The following is a 20,330-nucleotide window of genomic DNA, read 5'->3' as shown; positions in this document are numbered from 1 at the left end:
CAGCTAGAAGAGTTGTTGTGCCAGCCGCCACCATCATCACAAAGCAATTATGCTGGCTTAATGGGGCTGTAAAAGTGCTTGAAGAAACGAACTTTAATGATGTGGAGAGTTGATCATGTGATGACGGCATCAGTTTCTTTTGTAGATCATGCGGTGGCACACTATGTACATACTTGAGGCTACATTTGTGGGAACTCGCGCCAAGAAGTCTATAATATCTGAAAGGTACAAATTGCCGTTTTCCAGCCTTTCGGACACCTACGACGACCTTCTAAGACGCCTGTATAAGGCCTCAAAAGGCCCAAACGGAAATTTGAGAACTCGATTACCCACCCTGTGAAGAAATCAATGGATTTTAGGGAGTACGGTGTCTCGAGAGCTACTACGTCGTACGATTAAACGATAGTGCGATGTATGAACAAAATTAAATTTCGCAAAGCACGATTTGTATACTGGCTCCTCCGAACTTATTACGACAGATGTATACAACTCGTTAATGAAAGTAAGCGTCGACAAGTGACAGTGAGACACACATAGAGGCGGTCAGAGATTATTTGAAATTTACATACTAGGCCCCGTAAACGCCATCTTCACCTCCACCTGTTTTGCTTTTAATCTGGGCTATATACACAGGTGTTTCTAAATAACGATAGTCGAGAATACCTTTTTTTTGTGAAGAGTTAAAAAACTTTGAGCCACAAAAGTTCGACCATGACGTTCGTCGGTAACCGTGGCTATCCCACGCATATGACCTTGAGCGGGTCGGTCTTTTTTTAAATAATGTAGACCATTTTAATCAATTGTCTGTATATATCGGCCAAGTTACCGGCTTTCGTAAGAAAATGACGCATGTCGCATTGATGGGACTGTCTTGAGAGAAGTTTTGAAGGAAAAAAACACAATTTCGAATGACGGCCTCAGGCTGACTTTTTGTGTTTGACGTTACGGCACTCAAAAAGAAACCTCCCTGCGATACTTTGCTTCGGCTTTCTAGACCTAAAGCTGTTTACGTTGAATGGCCGATCGGATCCAACTTTTTGTCGTATGCTTCGATAGCACGCTTCGATGACCAAACAGAAAAGTGAATTCGACCTTGTTGGAAGATATCCAGCTGCTACTACTTAGCTGTGGTGCAAGTTGTATCATTTCCCTGAGCGTCGGCGCATGCTGCTTGGTATTGACAGTATGAAGGATGGGCTTTTTCTGGGTTCTTCCCCAACATGCTACTCATAACGATGATGAGGCTATCCACAGAAATTGACTTTATCAATCATCTGATACACATGCTCGTTATTATCGGTAATAGCACCCTACGCTATGCATGCTTACGACGTCATGTTGAAGATTCGGCTATGCTATCCAGATGAAGAACCCCCACCGGCCCGTAGTCATTCCTCTGTTAGGGATGTAAGTCCGTCTTGGATAGTCATATAAATAAATATATATTTGAGATAGCATCAGTTTGTTCGCTGGTGCGTATCTTGCTGACTATGTAAGTTTCTAATGCTTTGCCTATCGTAGCATGCTTGACGCTTTAATGGATAGTGCTGTCATTTTGCCATTTGATGCGTATTCAAACTCAAACTGCAACTGCAGGAAAAGCATATTGTGCTAAAGACAAAAAAAAAATCCAAGTCACGCCTCAATTTTTTTCTTTACCTGTTCTATTTCCTTCGCTCCAGTGAGAAAGGAAAAAAGAAACCCAGGGTTTTTTTCATTTCATACTTGCAACAAGATGGTAAATTAATCAAGATCCTCAACACATCTGCCTACTGGCGCGTCGACTCTTAAACAATAATTGCCTAACTTTACTGTTTCGTACTAAACGATATAGGAACAAGCACCTGCTGAAGAACGCTCACCAGCACCACTCGAACCAATGTCGGGTGACTATAACAACGACGACGACAATGTTCAAGACAACAACAACGACAAACGCTCACGCTCTCGTACCCCTTCTCGTTCACGCTCACGTTCAGCTCCTCGCTCACGTTCTCGCTCTGTCAGCAGAAGCCCATCGCCTAGACGAGGACGGTACAGCCGTTCGCGTTCGCGCTCACGAACACCAATGTCACGCTCTCGTAGTCGTAGTCGGTCATCGTCGCGCTCTTACCGCCGTCGCCGATCGCCTTCGTATTCCAGATCCAGAAGCCGTGATCGCAGAAGAAGATTTAGAAGAAGGTAAGGATGATTTAATGCTTTTTTACGTTCTAATACGTATTCCTCTTCCCTTTCCTTTTTCTTCTTTTGCCTCCCTTTCTCTATTTTCTTTCCTTCTTTTTCTGCGTGTACGCGCGTGTGTGTGTGTGGGCGTGGATGCATCTTTTGGTCCGTTTCTCCACACATCCCTTCTTTTCTCCTTTGAAAAAAAAAAACGACCATGATTATTATTCTTCTCTGTTGCATCATCGTTTGTTGACCAAACTATCCGCTCTGGCTTTCTTCATAAAGCATTTGCAAGAGCTGGGAGTCATCTGGTTAAAGAGTTTTTTAAAAAAAAAAGGAGAGGATACAAGATTTTGCAAGAAAAACAACACGCGCCATTCTCTGCATGCAAGCCAAATCCCCAACCCCAACTACACAAGACCTCTTTTTCAAGAATTGTTTTTTTTCCTACTGCTATGTGCTCGCATTACATGTGCAAGATGATATCTGACCCGCATACTCTTATCAAAACAGCCCATCGCCGCGACGTAGCCGGTACAGTCGCTCACCGCCCCGTCGAAATCGCTACTCATCGCGCTCATTAGAAAAGCGCAAGAGGTCAGCTTAGCTAATTCTCAAACTATACACATATGTTGCTCTATCACGATGGAGATACTTAACCCCTCTTCTATTTCTTCCGCTTTTATATAGTCGTAAGGAGAAGGAGTTCCATGGCACAAGGGTAAATACAGAACAAAAGAAAAAGATATAAATCACAATGATATCGTTCTCACACAACCTGGCTTTGCAATTTCTTAGGACCAACCTGAAACTTCCAACATCATTGGTGTGTTTGGCTTGAACTTGAGAACGCGTGAACGCGACCTTGAAGAAATCTTTTCGCAATACGGTCCTTTGGAGCGAGTGACGGTTGTGTATGACCATCGAGTAAGTATTTCTTGTGGTGAGGAGGTTACATAGAATGGAAAGAAGATGTTTTGCTATCAAATACTTACGAAACCACAACAACCTTTGTTTCAAATATGATCTAGCATCAACGTTCTCGAGGATTTGGCTTTGTGTACTTTACAAACCAGGAAGATGCAGCTCGTGCCCGTGAGGCAACGAATGGCACGGTAGGCTTCTTTCTTCTTTTACATGATACGTTATAAATCCTTCACAATCTCTCAAAAGAACGTACTGTGCTAAACCGTCAAAATGATAATAGGACATTGACAATCGTCCTGTTCGTGTGGATTTCTCTGTGACACATCGCCCGCACACCCCTACACCTGGCGAGTATATGGGTGACAAGCGTGGTGGTGGTGGTGGCGGTGGCGGCGGCGGTGGCGGCAGTGGACGCTACTCCCGAAACAACCGTCGATACCGACGCCGTAGCCGATCCCGCTCCCCTTATTATAGCCGTAGAAGACGAGGCTCTTACAGATCGAGAAGTCGCAGTCGCTCTTGGTCTCGTTAATCGCTTTTTCTTCCACCGCACATTGTCCTTTAATTCACATCAACTGCAAAAAGCCACACACAACCAACGCCTCTTTTTTCTCTTTCTTTTTTCTTTGAACAAAAATTTAAAAAAAAATCCATGAACAGAAACAAAAATAAACTTGCGTAAAATCAGTCTATTATTTCCAGTATGGAAGAAAGAAAAAAGCAGACAATGAGCAGGACCATTCATGTGCGAATAGACCTCGCGTACATACTTCTATGCAGGGGCTAACCGAGAACAGTATTGGACCAGCAAAGACATGGTTAAGCAGTTAGAAGAAGATGCGATCCCACTATTTGACCTTTTGCACCCTGGTTGTCAAGCATTATTTATATTCGATCAAAGTAGTAATCATAACGCTTACCCAAGTGATGCATTACTGGCGAGAACTATGTGCAAGGATCCAAAGCGGTGTGGAGTGGATAACGCAGAGCATGACTGCAGCATGCACGTGTATCGGGACAGCTACTTTATCGATGAAGCAACCAAAGAAAAGAAAACACAAAGGATGTACATGAATATCGAAGAAAACATTAAGAAACGCAAGCGAGGTGTCACGATAGTCACGGCCGACAAACAGCAAGTATGCCATTTCAAGGGGATAAAAATCATTTTGAATGAGCGTGGACTTTGGTTTGAGGAAGACCCGTATAGACCTGGAAAAGTTTGGCGAATGGATTGCAAAAAAGAAGAAGCGGACGATAGCAAGTGTTGTGCTAGACATTTTCTTGGTGCTCAGCCCGACTTTCGAGATCAAAAGACAGCCCTTTGTGAAGCTGTGGAGAACGCGGGTCACATTTTTGAGCTATATCCAAAATTCCATTGCGAGTGCAATTGGATCGAACGATATTGGGGCCAAGCAAAGTACCATGCACGAATCAATTGTGATTACAGTTTTAAAGCTTTGAAAGAAAACTTACCAAAGTTCCTGGATACTGTTTCGCCCCCAGACGAAGTACCTACACTAATTAGACGATTTTATGGAAGGGTGTGGCGTTTTATAGACGCTTATTCCCAAGAACTACCAACTCCCGAAGCTATCACTCTTGTGGAAAGATATACTTCCCGAACTTACAGCTCACACCGTCGTGACGATTTCCCTACTATTATTTGAATATTACCAAATAAAGAAGCGGCATTTGAAATCTCAAAATTGAAACATTGGCGGTTATAGATGAAATACACCATACCATCGTCGACGGCGGTGTCTTTTTCTATAACTTGGCCAGCAGGTTTTACGTTGCCTTTCACATTTTAACAGAAAGCAATGCTTTCTTTTTTGACTTGCTCGTCCTTATCTTATCTGTTTTTATTTACCTCTTCTGAATCTGTTTTTCCGGGTTCGTTGTCGTGCCTATTGTCGTTCTTTGCCATGGATGGTATCAAGGTTGGTTCAATTACCGTGATAATTGCGGTCAATCAAATACACAATGTTTTCGCTACTGTTTGAATTAAATGCAGTGCGTGCCTTCTGCTCACTTTTGTAGAAGCTTTTGGTTTCGTACGATGGGTAACTTTCAATCAAGCAAGCAGCAACTACCTACATGCAAGGAATTCAGTAGACACGATTGTTTAAAACCTTGCTATATACATGTAGTAGTATTATCAATCAGATCTGCAACAAGAGGAGCAAAACATAATTGATACAATTCGTCATCGCATATCTTTTAAGACATGTACATGCAGTATCATATGTACGTAGCTCAATCGTAGCATGCTATTATGCACTGCTAATAATTCAGCTGCTCTTATTGAAGCGAGCATCCGAATATGTACATATTCTTAAAAATGCGTTTGTAGGTTAGATTGATGATCAACGTATGATAAAGGCAACACTTACCTGGCTTTTTGAGTCACTGTATTATCAAATAAACCTAAAGAGACAAAATAAGTCAACGAGACCCGGAAGGAATTACAAACTGGTTCATTATGATAACATTAGATCTCACTACTGTATAAATAAATGATATATTCTACGAAAATGGTTATATGCAACAATCCCTAATCTTGAGCAATTTCCTCTAGCAAAAGTAAGTGTTATTCTGAGCTGATAAGAAAAGATATGTTTATTCTACCAAATGTTAGTAAGTTTACGTCCGTGGTAATGATAGCCCCTTATTCTTTTGCTTCTAGTCTAAGTTTCTGCTATAAATGCCAAGGCTGTGCTGCAGTTGCTCGTTGTACTTTATGGTTATCCTTCGTAATTTTTTGCTTTTGTATAACGGTATTGTTGTTGTATCACTCATCAGCTACATCCGTTGTATGATGATCTCGTCATCTCTTCTTGTGGATCACGGACGTCATTTTTGATTAGAGGTATGGATAAGTTGTTTGCGATTACAAAACTCGAGAATCTTGATTTCGTTACTGTTGTTTGAAATATTGAAAACATAACATGAACTTTGTGACGTTAGCTACCGATGAAATTGATGGCAACATATCATCATGTGTTTTGTACTTACAGTTAAAATCACTTTTCCATAATTGGTCCACTTGTATAGGTAATGCCTATCGTTGTTTCGATGTTTGTCTTGAATGCAATTGTTTGTCTTCAGCCCGGAATTGATACAAGTGCATTCGTATCTTACGAAACGTATTGACCTTGTATCATAATTTTCCATAAGCTTGCTCTAGGTGCTGCTTTTTGTGTTCTTTTTTTTTGTTCTCGAGTTGCCTTTTTTTTTTTTGCAGCATTTGCCTTGCAACTCGTGTCTTGTATATAATTTTTTTTCTTTTTTTTTTCTTTTTTCTTTTCTTTTTTCTTTTCCTTATTCATGGGGTCTATCATTACCTGGACATTAACTTACCAAACATCTGTAGTGGGAATATATTCGTGAGAGATATCGTTGACTGGTATATAGGAACATGCAGGGCTCTACGACAAAGCAATGTGAGCACAATTGCGTAACATTACAAGGTGGATCAATTGCTTTTTGCCACTAATTCTTACCGTAATGCTTTCTAAATGCCTATTGCCCCTGGTATATCTTGCTGTCTGTAGCTGATTTTCTTGAAGCATGTGTCTGCATCTCTTGAGGACGCATTAAATAGCAATATCGTTCGGCCGCCACTTTTGCTAATGGATGGTTTGAAGTTTTGATGAATATATGTGGTATTGTCCCAATGAAGTTTGTTGTAATCCTTCTAAAGCACTGCACAATTACCGTTTTTTCGTTTTCTCCACAAATGATCTTATTGTCGTCGCATAATAATTGAGCGAGCAATATGGATGCTCGGTGGACAATCATGTGCGTTTCATTGATGTGCCTTGAGTGTGTATGTGCATATGTGTCTTCCATCTTGACTTTGAAAGATGTATTGACTGCTTCCGCTTGCCACCGATCAGGTTTGTAGGATCGTCTCTCTCACCAATGTATCGTAGACTGTATACTTGTGGTAGGCTCTTCTTGTTTCCCGCTTTGTTGGTATACGGTGCCGTCGTGTCGATCTAATTATGATGGGCCACTTGATGATGATGCCCTCAAAGCCAATGTCGTGTTTGATGCGCCTTATGAGCGAGACCTTGTATTGTTCGAATAGCTGTGTCCTGTGTTTGATTTGCGTCCGCTTCAGCTGCGTTTCCATTCACCACCCGTTAAGTGAATGAAACCATCACGTATGATGTGATGCCACTTTGTTGAGTTAATTGTTCGCATTGGTTTCCTTACTGTTCCATTTCGTCCAAACCCGCGATGCTTTGTTGTCTGGAGGTCATCGCCAAGTTTTAGGATCGCCTTTACGATTTCTAAGAAGAGATAATAGATATGAGCATACCATTGTTTTTGACTTGAATTTCAGTGTCATCAGAAAACCATACGCACTTACTTTCGCTTCATAAAGTAGCAAGTAAAATGACTCATTGTGCTGCCTACATCATTTCTTGCCGCTCTTGTTGTCTCTGATGTGTGGTTGTCATTACGCTTCATACTATACTATCGCCAGATTATGCAGGTTTGACAGAAAAGCGTTCCCATGGCTTCTTGTTTCTCTTCAACGATAAACGATCAGAAGCGGACGAGAATTGTCATGTAATTGAAAAGCTGTTGACCGCTTGATTGTTTGATAAGTGTGCTGTCGCCAGATTCCAGGGTTTAGCTGCCACCTTCCTGCCTTGGTTGATGTTGTCGTCCGAAGCTCTTGATATCTTGTTGTGCCATGATGAAGATCCGCTCGAAAGCTTGTTCTGTTCCCGCTGTTGTCAATTGTTACCGCAAATGCTGTTTGCCTGAGTTGTTGCCACCAAGTTGGATGTCATCAATGCCGATGCCGACTATTTTGTTGCGTCGATGTTGTCGCATGAATAAATCTGCTGTTTGTTGTCATAAGCAGAGGTGACTCATCATCTCGATCCGACCTTTAGCAATTGTCATTTGCAATGTTGTCAATTCTTTCCGCTCTTGTGCTTTTCGGTTTTATGTCTACAACGTGCTGATACCGCTCTCTTTTATGTGTTGCTCCTTACATGTCCTTGCCGCCTTAACGTAACTTGTTGAGATACTCGAGTTGAACCGTCAGCCATGCTGATGCCTCTTCGTTGCTACAACTTCTTGCTTGTTATCCGTATCACTGAGTTGCGCTACTTCTTGATGTGATGATAAAATTGCTGCGCTGAAACATGTGATTCACCGTTGCACGCTTTTTCGTGATGGGCATGCATTTTGACAAGAGAAAATCAAGCCAAAGACGGGATTCTCCGAATCCTCGATTCGACACAAGGGTGCTTTTGTACTCGGCTAGCCTGAAATTTGGCGCCACCCCACCATGACGGCATGTCAGGCACATGCATACTAACCACACGCAACGACGATGTAATCAAGCCAAAGACGGGATTCTGCTAATCCACGATCAGCGCCAAGTTTTTTTTTACTCGGCTAGCCTGGAAAGCTGGCGCTCTCCCAACATGGCAGCGTACTACCACCGCACCGCTCTCGCCAGGACAACCCCAGCTTCAGGCACCCGAAGCAGAGGGCAAGGGTTATGAGACAGAAGGATACTCACTTCCATAGCAGAGGGACAGCTAACTGCTACCCAGGCCCCCGAGGGATCAGACGCGGTTTAGGCGTAAACACATTCCAGAGGACGACTGAGAACCGTGCTGTGGGGTCGGTGAGGTGGTAATGCTTGTGGAACGATGCTCTGTGGTATTGTCGACGCAGGAGTACCACGGGGTGTCTTTTGAGCCAGTGTGAACCAATGGAGCAACCACGACTAAGAAAATGCTACAATGCAAAGACGGCCTCCAGGTCCTACATAGAGCTGCTCCCCTCCCTTGTATTAGCAATCGTCAAAACGATTAACTGCTACAAGAAAGGGGGATGGACAACTAGCAAAAATACTTTAAATTAGTTAGTAAATCATACTCACTTTGTTTTTCTTTATTACGTAAAAGTAAAGATGATTAATACGTGCCTGCAAACAGAGCCATGGTCTACCGGGCCGCTCCATTGTACATTCCTGCTATGCAAGGTGTCACCCACGTCCTCCAAAACCGACAAACAACAGTGCAATGTTCCTAGCACCACCATACAGCACACCGGTGGTGCCACAGCCATCTAGTCCAAAGTCATCGTGAAACATGCGCAGAGGCCCCCTATATCTCCCTATACAGGCGATAGCACAGTGCCTTGCCACAGCCTTCCATCTCAGCCCTTACCTTACTCCGGGTACCCTCCACTGCACCCCATCGCCTGACGAAGGCGGAAGCCGCCAGACAAAACACCAGAAGCATCGCAGCCGAACCGACCACGCAAAGACCTAAAGAACATGGATCCAATCAGTAAATATATTCCTTGAATATGAGACAGCCTTCTTTAAACTACATACCAAAACAGCCCACGCAAATAAGCCGACCAAAGAGGGCCCAAACGAACCACCCAAGAAGCCATGCCGAGAAGGCACCACCGAGGAACCGACACATCACCACGACGCCGACGCGCCAACACAAACCAACGCCAACAAGCGGGAAGAAGAGGATAAAGCAGGAGCAGGTAAAGAAGAACGGAAGCAGGAAAAGGAGGGCCTATTAAATCGACCAGCCAGCAATGTTAGTTCTCATCTTTATCAGGCAGCAATGTGTTTGAAGCAGGCTTAGTAAAACGAGGATTAACCTGTTACCAATAGTTATACGGAATACTGAATACTGAATGCGGAATACTGAATGTTTTTTTGAGGGTTTTGACTTTTGAATTTTTTTTAAGTGCTATAAAAATTTGTACGAAAAAGAAGAAGGCGGTATCAAAGATCGCGTCTATGATAGCAAAGAAGCAGAAGCACAAGACCAGCAGAAACATTACTTACCTTTTGTGGTGTTTTTTGCTTTTTGTTGGGATCTATCATAACAGAAAGAATAGACGTGTCCAAGTCAGTGAACGTGCTCAATAAAAAGGTCAATGTGGAGTAGCTTACTTTATAGGTTTTTTCAGTACCACCAGGGGTACGAGGGCGGTACCCAGTCAACGTGCATCAGATTGCTCTGATCGTCGTCAATATCCATGTCATCGCTGTCAATGTCCATGAGATCACCAGCATATGGGATCTCTTCGTCCTCTTCTGGCACAGGCGCCTCCTCAGCCTCTTCGTCATCGGCAACCTCAACCATCGGAGGAGCGAGAGCGGGGAAGAGGACAGGGGAAGCGGGAGCAGGCGCCTCCTCAGCCTCTTCGTCATCGGCAACCTCAACCATCGGAGGAGCGAGAGCGGGGAAGAGGACAGGGGAAGCGGGAGCAGAATGGTGAGGAAGAGGGGACGGCGGCAAGACGGGAGAACGCAAAGGACTGAACTGCGGTGATGGCGGTGGGGACGAACCCGCACGCGACAGAGCACTGGACGCATCATCATTGTTGCCGAGGTCAATGATGAGGGAGGAGTCGGAAGAGAAGACGGTGACGAAGGAGTGGTGTGAGGCCGTGCTGGCGTTGTCGAAGCTGTAGGTGGGTGTAAGGACGGGCGAGAATTGGGGTGGCGCGAAGGAGATGGTGGAACGGGAATGGTAGGAAAGCTGTGATGCCGCGTCAGGGTCGTAGGGGATGGTGGACGCATCGTCGTGGTCGTAGGGGATGGTGGACGCATCGTCGTGGTCGAAGTTGTAGTAGCCTGTGGCTCGGTCGTAGGTGTTTTCAGCGTGAGTGCTCATCGTAAAAGTACGGAAGAATAGAAAAACTGGTAAAGAAGAAAAAAAAAGGAAAACCGCGTTTTTTTGTATCCTGCTTCCTTATCTATACTTGCTCTGATATGATTTGATTTGATATGCACAAAGAATTTCCTTTTTTGGGTTGCCTTGCCCCCATGATCTCTTACCACTCACATTAAAGATCCTTCTTTATGACTTATGAGACCTTTGAAGCAGACAACTGGAAGCTTGTTTTCGATGAGCTATACTGCAGGAAAAGACCTTTTTGTTGCCATGGCATTCAGGGGTTGTGACATTTCTTGTTCCTGAAAGCTGCTTGTTGCCATGTCAAGCATGTCAAGCATGTCAAAAATTAATTTTATTGTATTCGTCGCGTCACCCGTTTTGGCCAATTCCGAGCGGAATGGCGGCTGTTCTCGCGAAGAGATTCGCAAAGCTTTTCTCACACAATTGCAACCAGCACAATGTAAAGACTCCTGGCAACACGTAGATACCAGGCCCTTGTCTTTCTGCGGCTCTGTGGCTAAGTTACGATGCTTTTCGTGCAGGGTCTCCATTGTACTTTGCTATCATACTCGGCCTCCATATGCACAGACCGTTCGTGCTGGCCGTGAAAAATAAATTGGGGGTGTAGGGAGTGGGTGGAGGGAGGACATCGGAGGGGATCCCGAGCTTGGGGACATCACTGGTACACGACGCTGCTGAATACGCTTGATAGAGTTTTCCATATCCTGGGAGGTTGACTACTTGTCTATTTTAGCCTCGCAACGAACTCGGTGGTCAGCGTGATTGGCGATAATCGTAATCTGGCGAGCATGGTCGATGAAGAGAAATGGGATCCTTCTCAAGTAAACAAAAACCTTCCCCCAATCCTTGCGGTGGATCCGCTTTTATGATGACGCTGCTCACATAATCAGTCGTTATCTCTGAAATTGTAACATATAATATAATATACTCTACTCCTCCTACTTAATAATATGTATTACGATCCCTGGGAAAATGCGTACAGTAGATCCTCGAGAAGTGCAGCTAAGAAGCTCAGCGCAAAGACAAAGTCAACGGAGGAAACCAGCTTGAAAACACTGGCGTGGCCATGTACGTTACCTACTAGAAGTGGATGCGAAAGTAAGAATCAGTCACTGAGGTGTTATGTCGCCATTTTAGCGAGCAATTGGATCTGTCAACCCAAACATTCCATACAAACAGCGCCCTCTGCAAGGATATCCACACACACACAAACAGAGAAAGGAAGAGAGAGACAGAGGTTTAATAACAGTGACCGAAATTCTATGCCATTTATCGCGCATGTACAGTATGCAGTCGCCGTTGTAGAGCAACCCATTCATCTAACTGCTGTTTAATCTAATGAAAACACTACAGCATTATTGACATTATTTTTTTCCTTCCATCTATATTACTGTACCTTGCATATGCACTCCGTTAAAGTAGTCTACGCCATCCACACTTAGAGCACTATGATATTCTACGCTAGCATGTAATATTCCGCTACACGGGTTCTTTTAGCTGTTGCATTCCAATCTCATATACAAATATCTCTTTAACACAACTGTATCTCGAACAAGTGACCGCATGCTCATAGGCATCGGTCCAATTATCCTCTATATTGAGACATAAAACTTTAAACCTAAACTGATGAAAAATACTTACCTAATTTTGGCTCTATCGGCATAGTTTTTTCTGACAAGCTGATCTCAAACAATGATGTCAAAAAAATAAACAAATTGATATTTATATTTCTTGATGAGTTGCTACTACAACAATGGAAGAAATTTGACAACAATGGCATACCGTATGGTGTATTTCATCTATAACCGCCAAAATTTTCCCCAAAATTGAAAGCTATCAGCACCCCCAAAAACAAGTTTACCACAAAAGCAACCAAATAAATTGTTTCTTAAGCATCTTTAGTCTATTTCTATTTGGCTAACTTCTTCAAAAAAATGTTTTGGGAAGGAGAGGATAGTCGTCAAAGTCTGCCGGTTTAGGAAAATTTTGCAGGCGAAGGGGAAAATTGAAACGCACTCATGCATATTCGGGTAAATAATACTCACGTGAAATTTCCTAATTTGGTTAGTATCTAATGCCTTACACTGTTATTCGCAAGAGCTGAGATGTGGCCACACCCTGTTCCTTCTACCAGATGCCACCACTTAGGAAGCGCCAGAAGAGCGCTAGAGAGAACGCAAAGAGAAAACAACACGATGAATATGGAAGATTCATAGCTTCGGAAAGTCCAGCGACTATTACACATGTCGATGCAGGATCTGAACTAAGTGACAACAACGACGACGATAATATCAACGATTGGGAACTCCTTGACCTGACGCAAACGCCGTGTATACATTCAGAGAACTCTTCTAAAGCTCTCCACAAAAACCACAGCGTCGCCAATATTGATGGTGAGGAGCAACTCTCACAGCTTTTAGCATCTTTAAAAGCACTTATAAAGCCGGTAGCGAACAAAGGAAGCACGCTCAATACTATGGGTGCTTTTCAAATGGCAAAAACACAAGCTGTATACCGGTACTATCACTATCGGTCACAGGGATTGATAGTTCTCAAAGAGCTGCTGTCGATATCTGGACCACCCCATCAAAAGAGTACAGGGCAAAGGCCATCCGCTACTGGGCGCGCGAATTCCGTGATTCTGGGTCCATCTCAACACATCAACAAGGGAAGCATGTAAAAAGAGAATCACTCCTCAGTGACGAGTCCGTGGAAGAACGAATCCGTCTATTGATAGGCGGTCAAAAACTCGAACTGTGTAACCTCCCTGCTTTTGTTAAAGTTATCAATGAAAGTATCATCCCTGAGATACTTGGTGTTCCAGGCTCAGTATCACAGACGACATTATGGCGATATATGTCTGAGTGGGGTTATCGATACCGCAAAAACAGCAAGGATATATATTACGACGGGCACGAACGAGATGACGTGGTAGCATACCGATTAAAATGGGCTAAACGAATGGTGGAGTACAAGAAGCGGATGGACTCGTACGAAGGACAACGTGCAGAAATCATCATTGAGCCATCTTTAGCGCCTGATCAAAAGAAAATTGTTATGGTTACCCATGATGAGTCAACCTTCTATGCAAACGACGGTAAACAAAAGCTATGGCTGGCAGACGGCGAGAGTATCCTACGCAACAAAAGCCCTGGACAATCCATTATGATATCCGAGTTCCAATGCGCGTGTCATGGCACAATGCGATCTGGAATATGGACATCGTAGTGTTACACAAATATGCTGCTGATACGCTGTATCCCTAGGTGAAAGCTGTTCATCTAGCCTAACAAACTCTTACCATCGCGACTGCAACACTGAAGAAGCAGAGTGTGTATGTATCGCTTTGATTGCACTGGTAAAAGTAGTCATAGTAGCACTTTGAGGCTGTGCTGCTGTCACCCTTCTCGCCTCAGCTTCTTATTAAGGCGCAGTCGCACTTTCAAACATCGAACTGGCCCCGAGCCTTTTTCTTTTTTTAAATTATCGACCTACCTCTTCCTTTATCACTCTGAAACTGACGTGAACATTTTACCAGTGACAATGTCGAAAGAGTCTGCAATCTTTGACCAGCTTCCCTTCGACATTGTCTCGACAATCTTCTCATTCGTACACCAAGCCGACGTCTTAACCTGTATGGCTGTCTGTCGCGCTTGGTACGACCGAGTGCCGCAATATACCGAAAAACTATGGAGAACCATACATATTACATCTCCCGATGTTCTTACTGCTTCCTATCGTCGCGACCGTTGTCTAGGCAGCCACGTAAAATCAGTCGTGTTTGAAACAGTGCCTGAGGAACAATTATATTCCACAATGCGGAAGCTTGTTGAACTTGGCTGTGATGGAATCGAAACACTTGGTAAGAATAAGTTTTACTAGCAGCCGTATCTTGGTAGAGCAGAGACTAAATAGCGCTTTCAATAGAGCTTGTGGATTGCACAACAGTGGATCAACACACATTCCTTGCGGTGCTGCGCCAGCTCGCTACTCGGTTGACTCACTTGAAACTCAGCCAACACGGATCCAACCTTGCAATCCTGCATCTACTACGCGTGTGTCCAGTGCTTACTCATTTCACGTACCAACCCAGTTATTCAGCCTGGAAAGAGCAAAACATATACACTCAAGAACCAGCTGTTCCGACAATGTTGACGCCGAGCGAACTTGACTACCAAGCACCACCGACTGATCAGTTTGATAGCCTCATCTACTTACACATGAACGCTTTGCTAAATTTACAACTACGCCTTAACCCTATCCTACAACGATGTCCCAATCTTCAGTATTTTATTGGCGCATGTGCAGAATCGTGTAACCGTCGCGCTGAATCTATACGACTCGACGACCTCTTTCGATGGTGTCCAAATATTGCTTACTTTGCAGACAATGGCAGTTATCATCAACATAACACACCGAATGATGAAAACATCATGACACTTGAAAAAGGAAATTCGACTACTACTACTACTACTTCCACTTACAACTATTACAATGGCAGTGACAAAGAAGGAAGGCGCACGACAGCACCACTATATCACCTCGCTATTAGCGAACATCATAACGGCTACCACGAACAAACAGTTGACTCTTTGCTCGAACACCAAGATAGACTTGAATACTTAAAACTTGTCAAATTCTCTAGTTGGTACAGCCAAGAGTCGTTCTCATGGTCGTCGACATTTCAGACACTACAATTGCCATGGCTACATACATTGATTTGTGACTACGTCTCCTTTGACATGACCTCCATCATCATGTTGCTCAATGCAAGCCCTAATATCCAAGAATTAGACTTGTCTCTGGTCAGTCAAACCTTGGATCAAGCAATACTCCAACCACTCGACACTCTACACCATCTTCGATCTCTAAGTCTATGTGGATTCTCATTCGATGACGAGCTTTCTGTGGTTGCACTCTTGGAACGGCTTCCTGGGCTAGAAAAACTCGTCTTTGAAAGTTCTTCAGTGGCTTTTGCTGAACCAGCGTACCCATATCTTACAAAGCTAAAACATCTAGAGCTGAACAAGTCTAAATGGGAAAGAAGAACAGTAGTAACAAGGACTACGGATGAAATTTCAGAAATGGCAGCACCACCACCAGCAGTTACAAAAGTAATCTTCAAACCAGCGTTGTTCCACTACTTGGCCCTGCATGGTTCAAGACTCGATACTATTCGACTAGTCCGATTGCAAGACGTCAACTTACACGAGAAAAACTTACTCTTTGCAATTGCGAACCTGCCCGCACTCAAATGCCTTGATGTCAGAAGCAGCGGAAAGCCACTACTAGCGGAGAGTATTTATGATGCCCCATCGGCAGCATTATGTGCTTTTGTCAAAGAGCTACACCAAAAATCAGCGTCAACACTTGAAGAATTGAGATTGCGTTGCGTGCGTCGTTTGATCCGTCCTGTCATCGATAAGTTGCAGGACTTCTCACGGCTACGAGTGTTGGATGTACAGTTCTCTCATGATGATCCATCGTTAGCAATGGATACATCAGGCGCCCTATCACTATTATGCAAGAGCACAAGCTTGGAAATGGTTACGTTCAGTACAGCAACTCGGTTCTTTGACGAGTCATCAGGAGCTCGCATCAAAGAATTGTTACGAAAGCAAATCATTCATGATTATAAAGCTGATATTACGGTCGAGATTATCGCTGAAGGTATCAGATTCATGCGTTGTCGTTGTAAAGACTAGTTAGAGAGCAACAGGAAATTAGACGGTAGTTTCTATCTTGTGATTGCTCTTCCTTTCATATGTTGTATTCTAGTAGATAAATATATAATTATTGGCTTCGCAAAAGAGTGTCGGTCAGTATAAATACAATTGTACTATAGCTTATTACGGGTAATGTCATCATTAGACAGATCTGATACTTCAGAGTTCGATAGCATGAAGCGCGAGAGCTGTAGAAATTCTTTTCAGCTTGGTACTATGATATATCTAGCCTCTCTTTTCTCATGTGTTTTACGGCCCATGTTTTAACGGTATGGTTACATTCCTGCAGACGACGTTCATCATTTCAGGAGCTTACAGGTCCACGTCGGCAGTATATATATCCGATGCCAGACAATATCCAGTCCATAGAGCACATGCTCGAATATCTTAATTGCGGTACCTATGGTGGCAATGGGATTAATCGTGGCCAATCTCATAATCAGTAGTGGCGATGGTGTCCTGTATGTTTTGCTGCTATGAACAATGGCAGCAGAACGTGCTATACTGCTAAGTGGACTTCTCGAAGCGGTTTGCGCTGATAGAAGAGGGAGAGCCTATTATGGGCGAGTCAAAATTTGATTCGTGGGAGGCTATGCAAAAGCTTCGTATGACAAGCAAATAGAGCAACAGCCTGCCAAAAATAGGTTTCTCAAATATGGATGATTTAAAAAGTAACCTCTTCCTTGATTATTTTGCTATAGTAGTGAGAGAATCAGATGCTAAGTCACTTAGCCATCTTGACAACCGCTATATGCAGCATTCTAAACCCATTTGACTTTTCCCAAATGGTATATTAAATATACATATCATGTTTTGGCCTTTTAACCATTTGACGGTATGAAAGCCCGAAACTCTTACAATGAAAAGTCGTAAATGTGCCACCCCTTTTGGTTTCCACTTTGGTCATTGCAATAGGTACTTAAATCTATTACTGTATACTTGTATGTGAAGTTTTTTATTGTTTTATATTCTTTTTGAATGTATAAACAGACTCATTAGAACGTAATTCACTATTTTACTTTGCGAAATCTTCTTTAGGAATTCAACTAGAAACACGGTTGGACAGCTGGTAAAAGAATCTCGACCTATCAATATTTGAAGATCCAAACCACTTTATCTCGCTTGTTTACAGTAACGTTTCTTATCATTCTGTATATCAAGGACGAGTTTTGCTCCAGATCCGCTTCATCAAACTAGGCTCTTCAGTTTCATCTCATCCTACTGGAAGCCCTGACGAAATGAAACTAATTATACGCTATATCATTTGCAATAATGCTGTGGATCTCGATATAGCGGGTTGAACTAGACCCGTAATATATCACTAAACAGTCCACTATATCATAAAACAGCCAATCAGCCAGTAATTACTTGGATACAGTATATTGAGTGCATGATATCACAGTTGGCAGTTGATTACAAAGCTTAATCTATTTTCAATGGCGCTCATACGAGTTTTACGAGTTTTAATAGTTGAATGGATTCTTTGCTGCGATATACATTCTGAATATTAAAGTTTGAATGAGTATAAGGGCCCCTACTTACGCTCCTTGTTTCGTAAAGGCTGAAAAAAAAGGTTTTATATTGAAATAAATGCTGGAATCAAGCCAGTGTCGAAGCAAGAATAACTGGCCTTTAATTATTCCGTTTTGGCAGTTCAACACTTCTTGTTATGTACTACAAAAAAAAACTTCTTGTTATGTAACCAACAAATACACCACTAACAGAATCCTGTCGCGCTACTATCCGTTGACACCACCACACAAACGATTACACCAGTAACGAGTAGAGGATAGGCAGACAAGATTCGACAGCATCGTAATTGTATATTCTTAGAAAAAAAAGTATATAAATATCATCCCATTGCACCACACGCATTAAAGGATCCTTTTATTACCGTTTGCTCTTCTCCTTCCCCATCGGCTACGGATCCACCTGCCAAAAAGCGACTCGACATGAGTAATCGCATTTAAAAAAATGCAAAAAGGAATTCACCCAACCGGATGTTATCGGAGCTGCTCACTAGAGGGATCGAACCTCTGACCTTGGCGTTATTAGCACCACGCTCTAACCAGCTGAGCTAAGCGAGCTTCTTGATTGTACCGCATTGTTTAATGTACAAGTAAACAAATATTAAACATGGAAGAAGAAGAATGAAGAAGAAGAACAAATGACGACGACCAATGAGAATATTTCAGAGTACTCTGAATCTTATTCATCAAGTGTTTCTTTCTAGTATCTTTGAAAATTAAAGCTGTTAATTTCAACTATTTTGGATACTCATTATAAAGTTAGTCAAACTTAGGGGTTGCAATCTGACCTACAGGTCAAAACCGACCTATGGGTTGAGGACGGGTCAACAGGTCGGGTTGATGCTTTTCTGACCCGCAGGTCAACCCGTCTAACCCTTGACCCGACCCGTTGACCCATTGTGACCTGTGTATACATATGATATCTATGAGGTACTTATATTCAAGTAGTCAATCTTCTTATTGGGAAGGATCATTATATTAAAGATGTAGTTGTCAATATATCTGCTATAGAACTGTAACATAAAATGTACTTATATTCTTTTTATTGTGGGATTATATTTTATATTCAAGAGTATAGGATAAGTAAGCTATAAGCAATATATGTGAAAGGAGTAAAGAAGTAGTAGCAGTAATACAATGAGAACGGACAATAGAGGGTGGCAGTAAGAGACGAGATTTGACAAAAGACGGAAAAGGAATTGAGAAAAGAAAAACAAAGGAAGAAGGAAGAACTGAAAAGAAAAGGAAAAGGATTAGGGGCATATAGGAAAGTCGATTTCAACCACACTTTAACCATTACGCTTTCTTTGATGCATGTGAGCCCGAGCGATTTCTTTCGTGATGGCACAAAACCCTTTACCTTTAAGACTAATCACACAAAACGTAGGTGTTGCTAGCACCGCTAGGAATTTGCGTGCCATCATCTTAGAGAGCTGTATATATATATATGTATATATATATGGAGTTTTGCACTTCCAGTGCTCAAGTTCAAGTTGATTGACACTTCCTTCATCACTACATCGAAATCAGTCTTGACCCGACCCGACCCGTCCAATTGCGATCCTTAGCTTTGGCTACCTGTCATCTTCGAACTTTGATTTATACTCACGTCTTAGACGAGCGGTGTAAATAAGGAAGATATAAAATCGGGAATTGGGACCATCGTCGAGCTGTATGTATCTATTCGTAAGAAGCTCACATCCTATGACGTTTCTGGCTGTATCCCGATAATAGGTCGCCGAGCGTAAGTGGGTTGAACGATGTTGCATGTGGTTGCTGCGTTGGCAACTGTAATTCTACGGTAATTTCTTGCAAAATACGTTTCTTGCTTGCTCAACCCACCAATAATCTGCTGCCGATTGTTATTGCCGCACAATCAAGAGCGTTCGTGTTTTCGATAAGCCGCGTCATAAGCGTCAGTGCAAAGGAGTCCTTTAGTTGGCTCCTACATCCTTCATATATCCATTGTGGTACTCGAAACTAGAAAACACAAATGGATATATAAGGCCGAACTTCTTAACAATTTAGTCAGACGAAGGTAGACGTGCATATTAAAATTTGACCGATTCTAGGCCGTAACATTTTAAAGGACTCCCAGATACAGTCTCTCAATAAGCGATTGACGTCATCAATGTCGTTGTTGGTAAGTAGGTAATGGGGTTACGTAGCTGTCATCACATCGCACCGTCGTCTACATAAATGAACTGGTATACCGTGGCATACAGCTTCTCCATTGCTCGACTTTGCTCTCAAAGGCATCCTGCACAAAA

At 42.8% G+C, this 20,330-nt stretch overlaps 4 protein-coding genes and 1 non-coding gene across 5 annotated transcripts; 3 read left to right on the top strand and 2 right to left on the bottom strand.

The window, feature by feature from the left end:
- The first annotated feature begins 1,740 nt into the window (after positions 1 to 1,740).
- BDB00DRAFT_797238 (uncharacterized protein) lies at positions 1,741 to 4,069 on the top strand. The gene is made up of 7 exons (XM_053121531.1): positions 1,741 to 2,181; positions 2,680 to 2,763; positions 2,857 to 2,887; positions 2,965 to 3,093; positions 3,198 to 3,281; positions 3,374 to 3,876; positions 4,014 to 4,069. The coding sequence occupies exons 1-6, from the start codon at positions 1,880 to 1,882 to the stop codon at positions 3,623 to 3,625; spliced, it is 882 nt and encodes a 293-aa protein (XP_052985171.1). The 5' UTR covers positions 1,741 to 1,879; the 3' UTR covers positions 3,626 to 3,876; positions 4,014 to 4,069.
- Positions 4,070 to 5,672: 1,603 nt separating this feature from the next.
- On the top strand, positions 5,673 to 5,977 carry BDB00DRAFT_797231 (uncharacterized protein). Its single transcript, XM_053121530.1, has one exon. It carries the CDS (start codon positions 5,712 to 5,714, stop codon positions 5,913 to 5,915), a length of 204 nt encoding a protein of 67 aa, XP_052985170.1. The 5' UTR covers positions 5,673 to 5,711; the 3' UTR covers positions 5,916 to 5,977.
- A 2,727-nt stretch (positions 5,978 to 8,704) lies between these two features.
- BDB00DRAFT_783522 (uncharacterized protein) lies at positions 8,705 to 9,566 on the bottom strand (the record flags this gene model as incomplete). The annotated part of the gene is made up of 4 exons (XM_053120385.1): positions 8,705 to 8,857; positions 9,014 to 9,022; positions 9,303 to 9,403; positions 9,473 to 9,566. 4 exons carry the CDS (start codon positions 9,564 to 9,566, stop codon positions 8,705 to 8,707), a joined length of 357 nt encoding a protein of 118 aa, XP_052985169.1.
- Positions 9,567 to 14,259: 4,693 nt separating this feature from the next.
- BDB00DRAFT_325222 (uncharacterized protein) lies at positions 14,260 to 14,820 on the top strand. Its single transcript, XM_053116947.1, has one exon. The coding sequence runs from the start codon at positions 14,349 to 14,351 to the stop codon at positions 14,685 to 14,687; it is 339 nt and encodes a 112-aa protein (XP_052985168.1). The 5' UTR covers positions 14,260 to 14,348; the 3' UTR covers positions 14,688 to 14,820.
- Positions 14,821 to 18,544: 3,724 nt separating this feature from the next.
- On the bottom strand, positions 18,545 to 18,618 carry BDB00DRAFT_t2. Its single transcript has one exon. It is a non-coding gene; the product is annotated as a tRNA-Ile (tRNA).
- Between the last annotated feature and the right edge of the window lie 1,712 nt (positions 18,619 to 20,330).

This window comes from Zychaea mexicana (assembly GCF_025766255.1).
Source record: "Zychaea mexicana strain RSA 1403 chromosome Unknown BDB00scaffold_3, whole genome shotgun sequence".
Taxonomy (NCBI): Eukaryota; Fungi; Mucoromycota; class Mucoromycetes; order Mucorales; family Lichtheimiaceae; genus Zychaea; species Zychaea mexicana.
Note: the sequence above shows the minus strand (reverse complement) of the source record. Positions and strands in the feature narration are given on the sequence as shown.

What these genes read in the sequence shown, in the direction of transcription:
- BDB00DRAFT_797238 (XM_053121531.1), top strand. Translation starts at nt 1,880, where the DNA reads ATGTCGGGTGACTATAACAACGACGACGACAATGTTCAAGACAACAAC. An exon ending in TCATTAGAAAAGCGCAAGAG is followed by an intron (nt 2,764 to 2,856) that starts GTCAGCTTAGCT and finishes GCTTTTATATAG; the next exon opens with TCGTAAGGAGAAGGAGTTCC. An exon ending in GTGAGGCAACGAATGGCACG is followed by an intron (nt 3,282 to 3,373) that starts GTAGGCTTCTTT and finishes AAATGATAATAG; the next exon opens with GACATTGACAATCGTCCTGT.
- BDB00DRAFT_797231 (XM_053121530.1), top strand. Translation starts at nt 5,712, where the DNA reads ATGTTTATTCTACCAAATGTTAGTAAGTTTACGTCCGTGGTAATGATA.
- BDB00DRAFT_325222 (XM_053116947.1), top strand. Translation starts at nt 14,349, where the DNA reads ATGTCGAAAGAGTCTGCAATCTTTGACCAGCTTCCCTTCGACATTGTC.